This window comes from Taudactylus pleione, unplaced genomic scaffold (genome assembly GCF_031769625.1).
Source record: "Taudactylus pleione unplaced genomic scaffold, aTauple2 ptg000016l, whole genome shotgun sequence".
Lineage (NCBI taxonomy): Eukaryota > Metazoa > Chordata > Amphibia > Anura > Myobatrachidae > Taudactylus > Taudactylus pleione.
The window spans coordinates 41297989-41314114 of record NW_028284418.1 but is presented as its reverse complement, the minus strand read 5'-3'; the positions used below and the strand labels follow the sequence as shown (position 1 = coordinate 41314114).

Below are 16126 nucleotides of genomic sequence, written 5' to 3'. Positions count from 1 at the left end.
ATTCAGGAATTATTGCTACCCATCAACATAAAGTACTCTGTATTGTCAAATAAAAAAACTTGGACTCTTTCTTTATCTGTCGTACAAGGTATGAAGAGGAAGGAAGTTCCTGAAGATGATTTATTCAGGGGGTTCAGTGCTAGCTAAACTAAGAATACCATTCAAAAGATACAAACCCACTCCAAGAAAGGAATTGAGAAATATAGTTTGACTTGTTTTAAGTAAATGTGTTCTCTAGGCTATAGGGTCTCAAGTTATTCTTACCTTTTAAACATAAGTATCCTCTTCATGACACTCATTTTCAGTATAGAGGATATAGACATTGCAAGGAGCATGGCCAGCTCTTTAGCATTAACATAGTTTGCGTTCAAAACCAAAGCCTATTTAAAGACATGGTTAGTAAATCAAGGAGAAGGTCCATTTTAAATGTGTTTTCTGTAGGAAGATTACCTTTTGTGTTTATGCCTATACAGCTGACTGACTCTCAAGGATATTTAGCCCTTCCACAGGATAAGAAATAGTTAAGTGTTGTGTGTGTGTTGTGTGTTGTGTGTGTGTGTGTTGTGTGTGTTGTGTGTGTGTGTGCTGTTGGAAAGACCAAAAGTGTTTGGGGGCTGTTGGAAAGACCAAAAGTGTTTGGGGGCTGTTGGAAAGACCAAAAGTGTTTGGGGGCTGTTGGAAAGACCAAAAGTGTGTTGAGAGATTTAGAAAGATAAAATAATAGAGACAGAATGTAGTAAGAAGAGAAGGCATACATGTGAAATAGGTCAGTTGAGTCTTTGTGGTTAAGTTCTAGTAATGGTGCATACACACGGTCAGATTTTCCTTCAGATCTGTACAATAACAATTTTAAAAATCGTTCATATCTGAAGGAAAATCTGACATATCTTACATGTTTGTCAGATGAATGATGAACGATGCGCGTTCCTGCTTGTGAGATAATGATATCTGACATCTGATGTGTTTGCAGTCAGATTTGGACGATTCCATTCATTTTAACGCAGTGAGAAATCGTTCGTAGTTCAAATCGTTGGTAAAACCGTTCAAATCGTTCAACTGACACATCTGACCGTGTGTATGCACCATAAGGCTTCAATGAGAAACATAACTACGTCACATGACTCCAGTGCTGAGAAAGCTAATGGTACATACACACGGTCAAATCTGTCAGATGAACGATTTTACCAACGATTTGAGCAATTTCAGACAGTAATAAAATGAATGATATCGTCAAAATCTGACTTCAAACACAGACGATGTCAGATATCGTTATCTGACATGCGGGAACGCGCATCGTTAATCGTTGCAGGCTCACATGTCAGATTTTCTTTCAGATATGAACGATTGACCGATTTTTAAAATCGTTATCGTTCATATCTGACAACAAATCTGACCGTGTGTATGCACCATAAGCTAACAACTGTGTTGCATCAACTGCAGCTTCATTGTAGCATCTTCTTGCCTAAAGCAAAATCTATAATCTAACATTTACAATTATATGCTAGTGACACTGTCCATATAGCTGCTCTCAGTAGAAGATGAAGGTTGTGAGTAGTGAGCGGGGGATTTTGGGAGGAATTTTTGCACCGAGGCACTTCCCGATGCTAGGTGCATGTAAACATTTGTATTGAGAACAAATGTAATGAGAGCAAAGGGTGTCTTAGTTGGTTAAGTCACTGTCTGCTATGTGTTTTCCTTGACATCACTGGATATAACATGTTATTTTCTGTTTACTGTCTTGAAGAGATTCTGGCGATAAGTCACCCATGAGACCTACTTCTGCTCTACTCTCTGGGAAACCATGGCCAGGACGATCACTGGAGCACAGTTCCTCTTCATTGTCTCATAATGTTCCTTCTGCAAGAAGACGTAACCCCCCGCGTACGCTGCACCCTATCAATAACAATCCTTCTCGGTCTGGGACACCAAAGATGGAAGAAGTCATCAGGGGAACACGACTGTACGTATGAACCTTGCCAGTTTTATTCTGATATTGTGCTTTGGTTACTGATGAGTTGTTTTTATTAGGAATTACCAGTATTTGGCTCCTCCGTTTGGAATTCAATTAAACTTCTTTATCCAGTATCAATAATAGGCTTCTTACTTTCATCTCATGATGGCTCTGTTACTATCGCTCTGTAAATGAGATCTACCAACCACTTTAGAAAACTTACCAAAATCGTACCTTTTAAAATACAAATTTCTCAGAGACATTTTATTATAGGTAGAAGGTTGTTTTGTTGTGCCAACAATACTAATGAACAACTAGCAGTTATAACTTGATTGGGTGAGTGCGTCCATTTGTTGTGTAGTTAATGTTACTAAAAGGGGATTTTTTTTCTGTTTTGGTGAGGACAGGCAGACTGCAAATGACCAGCTGTCCTGCTCTCCTGTTCCATTCAACCGCAATAATCTCCTCCCACCTATTGCTACCTCAGACATAGAATACCACAACCTGCCTGCATCACAGAGACAAACGGTAAATAATGGAGATGTCATTTAACTTTTCACTGTTTGGCTAAAGTCGCTGGAAATGGCTCAGTCAAAAGTTGTCTATCTTTATCTCACAGGGAAAAGCCATCTCTAATAATTCCATTTGCACTTTTATATAGATATAAATGTTTAAAATAGAAAACACCAGGTTTTAGTTCTTACATGCCCCATTATTGGGGATATAGAAGAGAAATGTTTAGACGTTAAGCTCTTAAAAAGACCATGGTGTAGACGGTACCTGCAATACTGATGTGTGTCTACAATATGGCTTCCTTTGCGTCCTTATTTACTCCAAAACATCCACGTCAAAGCTTGGTACGTGTTATTTATACGGTATGCACATGAAAGCTTGGTACGTGTTATTTATACGGTATGCACATGAAAGCTTGGTACGTGTTATTTATACGGTATGCACATGAAAGCTTGGTACTTGTTATTTAGACGGTATGCACATGAAAGCTTGGTACTTGTTAGTTATACGGTATGCACATGAAAGCTTGGTACTTGTTATTTATACGGTATGCACATGAAAGCTTGGTACTTGTTATTTATACGGTATGCACATGAAAGCTTGGTACGTGTTATTTATACGGTATGCACATGAAAGCTTGGTACGTGTTATTTATACGGTATGCACATGAAAGCTTGGTACGTGTTATTTATACGGGTTGCACATGAAAGCTTGGTACTTGTTATTTATACGGGTTGCACATGAAAGCTTGGTACTTGTTATTTATACGGGTTGCACTGTAAGTCACCAGCGCTGTGTAGTGTGTTGGTGAAATCTTGGTATTAGTCCAGGAAGGACAAGCATACATGCTGCTGTCATGTGTCCCTTGCGTGTTTGTAACACAGTGTCTCACCTGTTGATCATTTGTGGCATCCATGTAATTAACAAATAACCAAAGCTTTAGCGTTTTAGTTAGTTTATATACACAGCTACACATCTGATTTTGTATGGACCTAACTGTGATTCATTGTTTGGATTTCTGGTGTCTAAATACTGTTGCAGTTCACATTCCCACAAATATAATCTTTCAATATGTTCTGTGAAGTTTAGATTAATAAAATTCATTTTTGCATTACAATAGTTCAATAATTAGCTGTTTTATATGCAAAGGATTCCTGGGCCCTTTATTATAACCAAGGAGAAGAACTTCCATTGATATAAAGACAAATACAATGGGTAAAAAAAACAACTCATAGGAGGACTGAGAAGCGAATACTCTGCTTTGCATGCATTGGGACTGATCAGAGTTAAGCTGGGTACACACTAGATGATAAAGTGGCCGATTTGCTGATTTTAGATGAATTGGAAAGACAAATCATCCACATCGTCTAGTGTGTACGCACTATTGCACGCTCCCGCGTGTCATCCGCTACATCGTGTGATTGGCCGTACTGCATGGCCAATCACACGATATCGCATGGGGTACAGTGCATATTAATGAAGGACAGAAGGACAGAACGAGTGATCGTTCCGTTTTTCATTGAATCGTCTAGTGTGTACCGGCAATCTTGCATGGTCTGGGGCGAAGGGTAATTGCTCCAACCATCGGCAAGATTGCCAGGTCGTTTAATGTGTACCCGGCATTAGGAACATGAAAATGAGAAATTGGTATCTTGGCACAGCTGTGTAGCACTGTAAGTGGAATAGATTTAAAATGTGCAGAAAGATTTATAGTTGGGAATGGTGTCCTAGCTCAATTCTAAATGTCGGTGTAAAAACAAAGCTGCCCGGTATTTGTTCAATACATGCAAAAATAATCCATTGCTTTGCAGCCCGTGCATTGCAGCATGGTTTGTTCCAGGAGCAAATTGCTCATAATTTGCACCTTTTTTATTTGCTCCTAATTCTGAATCAGACCCTTGGTATGTAATTTTGAGGGTGAGCATTTCCATACAGAAACACATTCACTGTTAGGAAGACCATCCCTATTGGAGTACAGATGTTGGTTCTACTTTTAGGATCTAGTATTTAAAAGAATCAAAGAAATTGCTATGTGATAATGCCATACACACAGCATCCCTCCTCTTACAGTCAGTGTGAGGAGCACTGCTAAATAGTGTATAGATATAAATTATCCTGGCATGCCACACTAATGTCTACAATTGTAACTTGTGCCATACACACAGCATCCCTCCTCTTACAGTCAGTGTGAGGAGCACTGCTACATAGTGTATAGATATAAATTATCCAGGCATGCAACACTAATGTCTACAATTGTAACTTGTGCCATACACACAGCATCCCTCCTCTTACAGTCAGTGTGAGGAGCACTGCTACATAGTGTATAGATATAAATTATCCAGGCATGCCACACTAATGTCTACAATTGTAACTTGTGCCATACACACAGCATCCCTCCTCTTACAGTCAGTGTGAGGAGCACTGCTACATAGTGTATAGATATAAATTATCCAGGCACGCCACACTAATGTCTACAATTGTAACTTGTGCCATACACACAGCATCCCTCCTCTTACAGTCAGTGTGAGGAGCACTGCTACATAGTGTATAGATATAAATTATCCAGGCATGCAACACTAATGTCTACAATTGTAACTTGTGCCATACACACAGCATCCCTCCTCTTACAGTCAGTGTGAGGAGCACTGCTACATAGTGTATAGATATAAATTATCCAGGCACGCCACACTAATGTCTACAATTGTAACTTGTGCCATACACACAGCATCCCTCCTCTTACAGTCAGTGTGAGGAGCACTGCTACATAGTGTATAGATATAAATTATCCAGGCACGCCACAACAGCTAATGTCTACAATTGTAACTTGTGCCATACACACAGCATCCCTCCTCTTACAGTCAGTGTGAGGAGCACTGCTACATAGTGTATAGATATAAATTATCCAGGCATGCCACACTAATGTCTACAATTGTAACTTGTGCCATACACACAGCATCCCTCCTCTTACAGTCAGTGTGAGGAGCACTGCTACATAGTGTATAGATATAAATTATCCAGGCATGCCACACTAATGTCTACAATTGTAACTTGTGCCATGCACACAGCATCCCTCCTCTTACAGTCAGTGTGAGGAGCACTGCTACATAGTGTATAGATATAAATTATCCAGGCATGCCACAACAGCTAATGTCTACAATTGTAACTTGTGCCATGCACACAGCATCCCTCCTCTTACAGTCAGTGTGAGGAGCACTGCTACATAGTGTATAGATATAAATTATCCAGGCATGCCACACTAATGTCTACAATTGTAACTTGTGCCATACACACAGCATCCCTCCTCTTACAGTCAGTGTGAGGAGCACTGCTACATAGGGTATAGATATAAATTATCCAGGCATGCCACACTAATGTCTACAATTGTAACTTGTACCATACACACAGCATCCCTCCTCTTACAGTCAGTGTGAGGAGCACTGCTACATAGTGTATAGATATAAATTATCCAGGCATGCAACACTAATGTCTACAATTGTAACTTGTGCCATACACACAGCATCCCTCCTCTTACAGTCAGTGTGAGGAGCACTGCTACATAGTGTATAGATATAAATTATCCAGGCACGCCACACTAATGTCTACAATTGTAACTTGTGCCATACACACAGCATCCCTCCTCTTACAGTCAGTGTGAGGAGCACTGCTACATAGTGTATAGATATAAATTATCCAGGCACGCCACAACAGCTAATGTCTACAATTGTAACTTGTGCCATACACACAGCATCCCTCCTCTTACAGTCAGTGTGAGGAGCACTGCTACATAGTGTATAGATATAAATTATCCAGGCATGCCACAACAGCTAATGTCTACAATTGTAACTTGTGCCATGCACACAGCATCCCTCCTCTTAAAGTCAGTGTGAGGAGCACTGCTACATAGTGTATAGATATAAATTTTCCAGGCATGCCACAACAGCTAATGTCTACAATTGTAACTTGTGCCATTCACACAGTAAAGAACACTTCTGTAGCTCTGTATAGTGCCTATTTCAGGTGGCTCTAACACGGGTATAGTTATGAGTATACCTGCTTGAACATAATTGACTCTGTTAAATTGACAGATTTATTTTTGGCCTACCTAAATTCATGGCATTTCATGAAGTTTTGCAGATACTTCTTCATTTGCAAGTAATTAACCTTTGACTCACGTGTTCACACAGGGATATCCATAGGCAGATTTATTGAAGCTTTCACAGGCTGGGAGGAAGATTCCTCCCCATGCACAGCTGGTGGCCACAACATATTTGCGTTTGGAAGTCCCTCAATAGGAAGGTGTGTGCATGTGTGTCTTTTCTTTCCCACTATCATTTGGAATGTGCTCTTTACGTGTGCATGTACTTGATCTGATTTACATGTCCTGTCACTCTTGTGATTTCAAGCATTTAAACCACTATACAGTCCATAAATAGTAACACACTATATATTTTTCAGCCAGATAACCCCCATGGAAGATCCTTTGTAATTTCTGAACAGCTTCGATATAGAAGAGGGTCTGAAGGAATAGGTAATGTAAATCGTACAACATAGGACTAACACTCCTTGGAGTAAGGGAATCCCAGGATGCCTAAATGATTGCAGATCTCTCACCCAGATCTATTGCATTGGACATCAGTATAATGTCCCACATGTCTGGGCTGCCTTATTCACAAAGTACCAGCACAATACAGGGTCTAGACCAAAGTTTCCTAAACTCGTTCCTCCTGGAACCCTAGCGTTGCATGTTTTCCAGATCATCTAGCTGGAGCAAAGGTGTGTTAATTGGCTGACCCAATAAATCTAGGGCTACTAATTATTCTTGAGGATACCTTGAAAACACGCACTGTTAGGGTTCCATGAGGACCAAGTTTGAGAAACACTGGCTTAGACATAATGTTATTATCCGAACACTGTTCGGGAACACATGCCTTATGGTGCATACACATGGTCAGATATGTCAGATGAACGATTTTACCAACGATTTGAACGATTTTAGACTGTATTAAAATGAATGGAATAGTCCAAATCTGACTGCAAACACATCAGATGTCAGATATCATTATCTGACAAGTGGGAACGCGCATCGTTCATCGTTGCAGGCTCACATGTCAAATTTTCTTTTAAGTATGAACGATTTTTTAAATCGTCATCGTTCAGATCTGACAAAATCTGACCATGTGTCTAGGTTATGGGACTGTACCAACTTCTTATTTCTCCAATATGAGGGGGTATTAGGTGGATAATGATTTATTTAAAATTTGCTTAAATATCATGGCCTACACTTTAAATTTGGTCATGACAGCAGAAAATTATTATTTCCATAGAGATCTCAAAATAGTAAACGCAAGTAACATACAAATTGTACGATAGCATGTAATAATACAAATGTTGTTTTGAATCTTCTTCTGCATGCAGACTCCATTAGTATTGGCGTGACTGGCATCGGTTTAAGTATTGCCAGCTCATCAGCCAGTTCGGTTCAGTTGGGCCACTCTTTGATTGAAAGGAAAGAAGACCGGGAAGATCAGCACTCAGGTAAGCAATAACATCCCCATAGGTTTGTAAGCAAACCAAAAACATATATTTTTATTTTTTGTTTAAAATGTGTAGTTTTTATTTATGTTCAAATAATGACAACAACAAAGAAAGCAAGAAAGAATACATGACATATTAGAAAGCCTAAATGATATACATAAGCTGTAACGCACATCATGTACAGGACATACGTACGACAGGGTGTGATTACAACACAAGCACTTTATGCATGAAAATAATCAAATTGGGCTTCAGGTAAAATGAAGACAAGGACATTTATAACCCACATTTATAATGTCTAAAACAGAATAAGTAAGAAACATGAAGGGATGGAGTCCCGGGAATACAGCAGTGTATAAATCAATAAAACAACATCTACATAGGCATCTTTACAAATAACAATGCAAGTCCCCAGCCATAGGAATATCACGGTGAGGAGGGTAGAGAGGGTGACTGGCCCCGGACTGGAGGGATAGCATATCTAGAAGGTTGCTTATTAAAATATGTGATCTTGGGTCTACCATAATTGAGGCGAATGCAGGCACTAGATCGCAGACTTCGCCAGCTATAGAATTGATAAGTGTGTGATAGTGGAAACCTTTTCACTTGTTTTAAATACATTTTTTATTGAAACCGCATGCGATACAGCAGTAGCCAGTAAAATATTACATACTGTAAGTAATGTAAGACCATGATTCAAAGAAAAAAAAAAAAAAAAAGTGTGATAATACAACAAAGAATACATGGCATCATGGATCTCATAACGGTCAGAGCCGGCCCTAACCAATTTGGTGCCCTAGCCAAGATATTAGCTGGTGCCCCCAGCAGATAATCCCAGGCTTTCCCCTCACAGCATCCCTCTACTCTCACAGCACACTGCTGTAACTAAAGAAAAAAGGGACAGGTTTTATGGGAAAGTCCCTTATACCCCCACCCCAGAAGGCATTCTATAGGGTACATTCTCCACTCACAGCACAGTACCCTAGGCTCTCCCCGCACAGCACCCCTCTCCCAGCACAAATTACAGAACAGCACCCATCACCCCTAACCCAGCAACATCCCTCACCCAGTACAGCACAGATCACAGCACAGATCACCCCTCACCCAACACCCTCTCTCAACATAGTATCCTCCCAGCACAGCACCCTTCATCCAGCACAGATTGCAGCACCCAGAACCCCTCACCTAGCACAGCATCACTCTCCCAGCACAGCATCCCTCACAGCACAGATTACAGCACCCCTCTCCCAGTACAGCACAGATCACAGTACCCAACACCCCTCTCTCAACATAATATCCTTCTCCCTGCACAGCACCCTTCATCCAGCACAGATTGCAGCACCCCTAACCTAGCACAGCACCCCTCTCCCAGCACAGCATCCCTCACAGCACAGATTACAGCACAGCACCCATCACCCCTCTCCCAGCACAGCACAGATCACAGCATCGATTTCTCCTCTCCCAGCACCCCTGTCCCAGCACAGACCACAGCACAACACCCCTGTCCCAGCACAGCACCCCTCTCCAAGCACAAATTACAGAACCTGAACCAGAACAGCACCCCATATCCCAGCACAGCTCTCTTCACCCAGCACAGCACAGATCACAGCTCCCCTCACCCATCACTCACAATAACGGTTGGCCCCCCACACCCTACCCGCTGCATATAAGTTTCAGGGCACCCATGTGTAGGCTGTTGTAGCACATCTCAGTAGAATAGTAGCCAATGGTTACAGCTTGTTGTTGCTTCCTATCCCCCTACCATCCTGGTGACCATCATCCTTATCACTAGTCCACATGCTGGATCCCTTCTTACCAATGTGGATTATTTACTCCACCTATGCCCATAGCAGTGTCATATCCCCCCGGGCCCCTGCTCCCAATATGTCTCCCCCTCCCGTCCCAAAGCAGTGTCATTCGCACTCTGGGCCCACACTCCCCATGTGTCTCTGCCTCCTGCCCCCCAATAGCAGTGTCATCAGCCCAGAGCTACCACACCTCCATGTGTCTGTCTCCCCCTCCCACATAACTTTGTCATAAGTCCTCTGAGCCCCCACTCCCCATATGAATCTGCCTCCCCCTCCCCCCATAGCAGTATCATCAGTCCCCTGAGCACCCAACTCCCCATTTGTATCTGCTTCACCCTCACATCCAGCTCTTACCTTTATCCTGTGTGGCTGGGGCAGGGTCCTACAGCTCCGTGCACAGTGCCCGGCTTCCTCTGCAGCTGCTCAGCCTCTGGCAGAAAGTAGGGTAGGAATCATTTGATTTTTTTTTTTAACCCTGTGTGGCTGCTGGCAGCTGCAGTTACTGTGGGGTCTATTCATAAAGAAGGTGTAAAGAGAATTGTTACTTTTCACTATATATCGCATCTGTTTGGTGAAGTAATCCGAAAACGAGGGCTCCGACGATCCTGTGTTCTCTGCGGTCCTCTCTGTGTAACCGCCGAGTGGAAGGCCGGTCCTTTCTGTGCATGTGCCAGTTTACTTTGCAGGTCACAACGGGGGATTGGGGGAGGGGCAGCGCTGAGCCAGTCGGCCGTGGGGGAAGCGGACATTCAGCAGTGACCCGACCTATACATAGGTCGGGTCACTGCACTATATAGCAGGGGCGGGGGCAGAGCGAGCCGGCAGCGGTCTGTAAGCAGAGTGCGGTGATCCGACCACTATTATACACTCTCCGCTGGAAACTGCTTTCAAGAGTTTCTGGGAACCTCTGTGTTCCGGGCTCCCGGCTGGTAACATACAGAGCAGGAGAGTATTTCTCACTCCACTTTCTCCCTGAACACCGCTAATTGGCCAGTGTCAGGGAAGGGGGTGGGGAGAAGGCAAGGAGGCAGCTGTCTTCCCTGCTCTTCCCCTCTCAGGAGGCTGTCACTGCCATCCTGAGATGGAGGAATAAAAAATGTAGAAGTGAAATGAAAAGTGAGCTTTCTGTGCTTCTATGAATCGCTCTCCCCATACTAGTATATGGGGAAGTGATCCTGACACACAGCTTGGGCACAGCTGGAGAAATCTGAGATTTCTCCACGTTAACCCCTTCTGTCAATAGGACAAAGCCGTGAAAAGCCCTGTTATCATTGATAAATGGCTTTTCACTGCTTCATGAATAGACTCCTGTGTGTGTGATGCTGACATTTCATTTCAGTTTACACACACTGCTGTGTTTGTGCATGCTGCTGGGGGCTGTGGTTACTAGAGTGGAAGACACCTCTGGACAGCCAATCTGTAACAGCACATAGAACAGCCACATCCCTGGCTGACTGCCACTGGTGAGTCACTGGCTGCAGGGCTGGGCTGTCTGCATGCGTGCTTGCGGGGGGGAGTGGCTGAAAGCGAAAGACACTCTGGCCAGCCAATCAGCAGCTATTGGAAATTGAGCAGTGAATGTCAGTCACTCACTGCATGTGCAATATATGTATGTACGTGTGTGTGTATGTATATATGTGTGTGTGTGTATATATATATATATATATATATTATCCAGGCACAAAGGTACAACACTCCAATAAATTAGTGTATTTAAACCACCATTGATACATTCAGGCAGTAGTGTCAGTCAATGTTTTGGTATATCTAAAGAACATCCTCAGGACAATAATGTAGCAAAATAAAAAACCTGCAGCCACAAATAGATGCTACTTACCCCGCTCTAAATAGAGAAGATGCCAACCCAGTGAGTGACCGCTGGGACCACAAGGCGCAGACAGTGAGGCGCTCACACGGTCTCCCAGTATCACCAGCTGTGGTAAGCGCGCTGTTGCCTGGCAACCACTGACACGGCCGTGGTGCTAGTTGCCTGCGTCCTGGCAGCACAAATACCCCATTTAATGCCAATGATTCAGGGGGGACTGCTTGTAGTATGCTGCCTAAGTAGTACCAGGTCTTTACAGATCTTATAAAGGAGTTTTGCCGCTGTTTTTTTTGTTTTTGAACCGCTGTATATACTGTAAGCCTCCATCAAATAAACATACGTATGATTTCAGAAGTTTATTAGTGTATTATATGTTTAAGTAGGTAGTTTACTTGATAAAAAATAGAAACATTGGATAACATAGATGTTCCAGAAAAATTGTGTTAAAAACATTGGTACTTCCATTGTTTTCTTTCAATGTCCCATCCCTAGCAGAAAGTGAAAGTATACACACTTCCTGCCTGTCTGAGACTGAGCACCGCCTCGGTGTCCTGCTGCTGCAGCCTCCGCGCATCTTCTCCTGGCTGGCTCAGATCACTGAGATAGAGATCGGCTTCGGGCCAGCTGAAAGAAAAGAAAATCTACCACAGGCCCTAGGCTTGGGATGCCCCTAGCTATTTGCCTATAATGCCTAGGGCCGGCTCTGATAACAGTATTGTTTTTGTTGTTTTTTGTTTTTGTGAATAAAACCATTTACATTTTGGTGGAGTGGTGAATGGAATCTAAAAAGTTATAGCCAGTTTTAGATATAAAGAACTATTTTAAGTTATGAATAATAATAAATTTTATTTATATAGCGCTTTTCTCTAGCGGAAATCAACGTCGCTTTACAAGCATCAAAAGCATAACACAGAGGTATAGTATAGTATTAAGCGAGAATAAAACAATCCAAAAAACAATGAACATAGCGGGGACAATGAACTTAATGCAGGGTTGGTGCAGCCATTTTGGATAATAAATTCCACAGGTTACAAAGTTTCCACAAACTCTTGAGTTTCTCTCAAAGGTACTTTCTACAACCATCTTTACTAGCATTATACAGATTTCACGCCTCCATTTTTCTGTAGTATGGCAACATGATATTCCACTTCCAACTGTTTTTTTTAAGTTTTCCCTTCAAAGCCATTTGCCATGACAATATCTATGTTCCACAATGTTTTATACGGTGGTGGTGTAACATATTTTTGTATGCATTTGTGTTTAGGTATCCCACTACATCTAGCACTAAAATCCCATAGTCGAGGTGGATCCTTCACAAGAAGCAGACACGGACTTTAAAATGATTCTGTATGTTTTGTGTTGAAAGTCATTCACAGGATAATGTGTACAGGTTGTAAAACAAGATCTCAAATTTCTAAACCTGTGCCAGCCATTATGTGGCCTACAGCATTGTCTGTTACTGTTTTATGTGGTCTATTAGTGACTGATATGTTCAAACAGTGCAATTTTAGAAAACCTTTCTGATCACAAACCTCTACCTCTAGCTGCTTTATAGAACACACATACTCAGATATGCCTGTATGTTCATGAGGTAAAGTGAATGTATATTTTCTAAGTTAGAAAACATTAACAATACTGCCCACCTAGAATTAGCTTATTATATTTAATTAAACATCATATTCAGCTGTATATTTACCTTAACAGTAACGTTATGAAATTTCAATATTAAACCCAATTACTTCTTTACTCAAGTAAATGCATTGAGATAAATTATTTACTAGCAGAGGTAACTACCAAAAAGATATGATACATTTATTTTGCTTATTGTGTTTTCTGTATGTGGTAAATGTAAGATTCTACAGAGCTCGTTCGCATAGAATTAAATGTATTGTTAACATCTTTTCCTAACATCCATTTCAGTCCTTTAGTAAAATAGCTGTAGTCACAGACTGCACTGAAATCAAAGGCAAATGGGATTTCTGGTTAAATCCTAATAATGTTGCAAAATTAACAAAACATGCCAATAGTGACCCAACACAAAAGCTGTTCAGTATGATTTTGGGAGCCCTCTTCCTATTGTCCATTTAAAAACATTGTTTTGTAACCTCATCTCTGTAAATATGTATTTTTGTACCTTAAGATGAAATAAAATTCTTCAGCATTCTTTGTACATATTATTTGAAACTGTTTACAAAAAAAAATTATTCTATTTTTTTAGGGGATATATGAAACAATTGAGCCTCTATACACTAGATAGCAAGTGTAGGCCAAGGGGAGGTATTCCGAGGATTCTACAAATACAAACCCAATATCACTAATTGTTACTCACACTGAACAACAATCCCTATATGTTTGTTTTTTAACATCAATTTATTGAAAGTAGGGTTACAGAGAACAAGAGGGGTGGAGAAGGGAGAGTAACAATTACATTGTAGGATCACAGCCCCCACAATCTTCAATACACAAGTATGGGCCATGTGGTATTCTAAGGTTCTGAGGATCTGATTAATCAAAAAGTAGTGTAAGGGGGAGGGGGGTGTTGTGGCACAGGAGCCAATCTCACAATGAAATGTAAAAATGCACAGTACTAAAATAAGGTATCAATGATAGTAATTATACTCATCCACTCTGGGAATGTCACTGGTATTAAATAGAGGTGCAAACAAGGGACAAACAGAACCGTACTCTAAGACCACTCTCTATATATCAACTTACAGGTTTACAAGATTAAAATTGGAACTTTTATTGGATATGTAATAACACTATAAAAACACATTGAGGTCAGATCACACATTATTGCAACTAATTTGGCAGTTACTAAATTGTTAAATTCAATTGAATCAGACTTGACTTTATGTTCCTTCTGGAACATAGTGAGCAGCTACCACCTTGTACTCTGATGCCAGCCCTGCCATACTGCTGAGCTGCTGCCATGTTCGACTCCACACTGTGTAGCAACAATCCCCCCCAAGAGCGGTGACTGCGTGGGGGTGTATGGAGAGGTTTTTACCCCCCCCAATGCCTAAATCACAGAAGACATGCCAGAACCGCATGCTAAGATGGCCGCTGCAGCTGTATCAAATGCTGGGTCTCCAGAGCTGCGTCCTGTAGGGGCACCACATGTGGCACCCATGGCAACCTGGTCAGCTATACATTACCTTTTACATATGCAGATGTGGTGCCAGCTATACAAGAAACAGTAAGTTCTCTACTTACTTACAGGCACAAGAACAGGCTATGGTTTTGCAGTAACAGATATTAAAGAACAGATACAGCAATTGATACAGAGTGGCTCTGTCAATGCTGGCCACAGTGATCAGGTACCCGGCGACACCCCGCTCCCGGTGTGAATTCAAAAGCTGCAGCAGCTGCGGTTACCACTGCTGCTGTGTCCCGTACACTATGGCCAGCAGTAATCGGGAAGCTGGCATCATCCCCCGCCCGGTGCAGCTGTCACATCCATGAAAGCAGTAACTGCACCTCCTGGAAGCTGGCCTCAGCTGCTGCCGTGTCCAGCCGGCAGCACCTCTATCTCCTTCCAGCTTCTGTACAGCTGCGTCTGCACTAGTTACAAAAAACTAAGCACTAATCTTCTGCAATTCCTGGCGCTGTTGGTGACTGTAATATTAATACTCAAAACCTGCTGCAAGTAATTGCGGTCTGGTTAGGACCACAGAGGTAGATCCCTGGTTGGAAGCACAACATTTACATATAGTGATTACTGCACTAGGTGTTGAGTAGTTTTTGAATTGAATGTTTTTTTAAATAAAAACTCTAGACGTGCATAAAATACAGACATGCTATCTTGCTTATTATATAGATAAGTGTATATATACATACAAATACACATACCTGCCCCTCTATCAACTAATTTTTTTTCAAAAACATCCCCAAATTGGTCATTTTTTTTATTATCACATTATTTAAGCATTAGCTATTTAAACGTGATTTTACATTTTTGTTCAAAAAAATATATTGAATCAGGTTTAAATAGCTCTTATTTACATAATTTACTAATAAACAAAATCGACAATATTAGCCAGTTAAATTGTTAAAAGAAACTGGAAACTGTTTATATATTTGAACAAGTTGAAATAGATATTGTATTTATGCAGGAGACACATCACCTCCCAGAGATTCTTAAACTTAACATAATGGGATGTCTGTATTAGCATCTGCTCCTTATACATTGAAAGCCCAGGGTGTTCTTGTATTGGTTAGAAAACAATTGAAGCTTGATGTACTACATAAGGTATTGGATTCTGAAGGGCTGATATTTGATTGCAGATGTGCATATTAATCATAATAAATAATTCAAGCTCTTTTTTAAAAGTTATATCCATATGTCTTGTCCCCTAATCATAGGGGGCGACTTTATGTTTTAACATCCTAACATATGGACACTAATTCTAAAGTTAATGATGTTAAGCAGCGTCTTCCAAAGCTAGGTCTTACTTATTTTTCACAACAAATGTTATTGACAGATGTATGGAG

At 41.2% G+C, this 16126-nt stretch overlaps 1 protein-coding gene across 4 annotated transcripts in view; it reads left to right on the top strand.

Annotated features, from left to right (window-relative positions):
- Positions 1–13787, top strand: part of FAM149B1 (family with sequence similarity 149 member B1) — a 40640-nt gene extending 26853 nt beyond the window's left edge. For 2 of the 4 annotated variants that reach the window (XM_088475738.1, XM_088475737.1), the window contains 5 exons: positions 1745–1960; positions 2359–2479; positions 6920–6992; positions 7880–7999; positions 12897–13787. In XM_088475738.1, the coding sequence (XP_088331864.1) occupies positions 1745–1960; positions 2359–2479; positions 6920–6992; positions 7880–7999; positions 12897–12970 (604 nt within the window). In that variant the 3' untranslated portion in view covers positions 12971–13787. Of the gene's footprint in view, positions 1–1744; positions 1961–2358; positions 2480–6648; positions 6761–6919; positions 6993–7879; positions 8000–12896 lie in introns of those variants that run through there. The other 2 variants (XR_015878873.1, XR_015878874.1) reach the window with 2 other exon arrangements.
- Positions 13788–16126: the final 2339 nt, after the last annotated feature.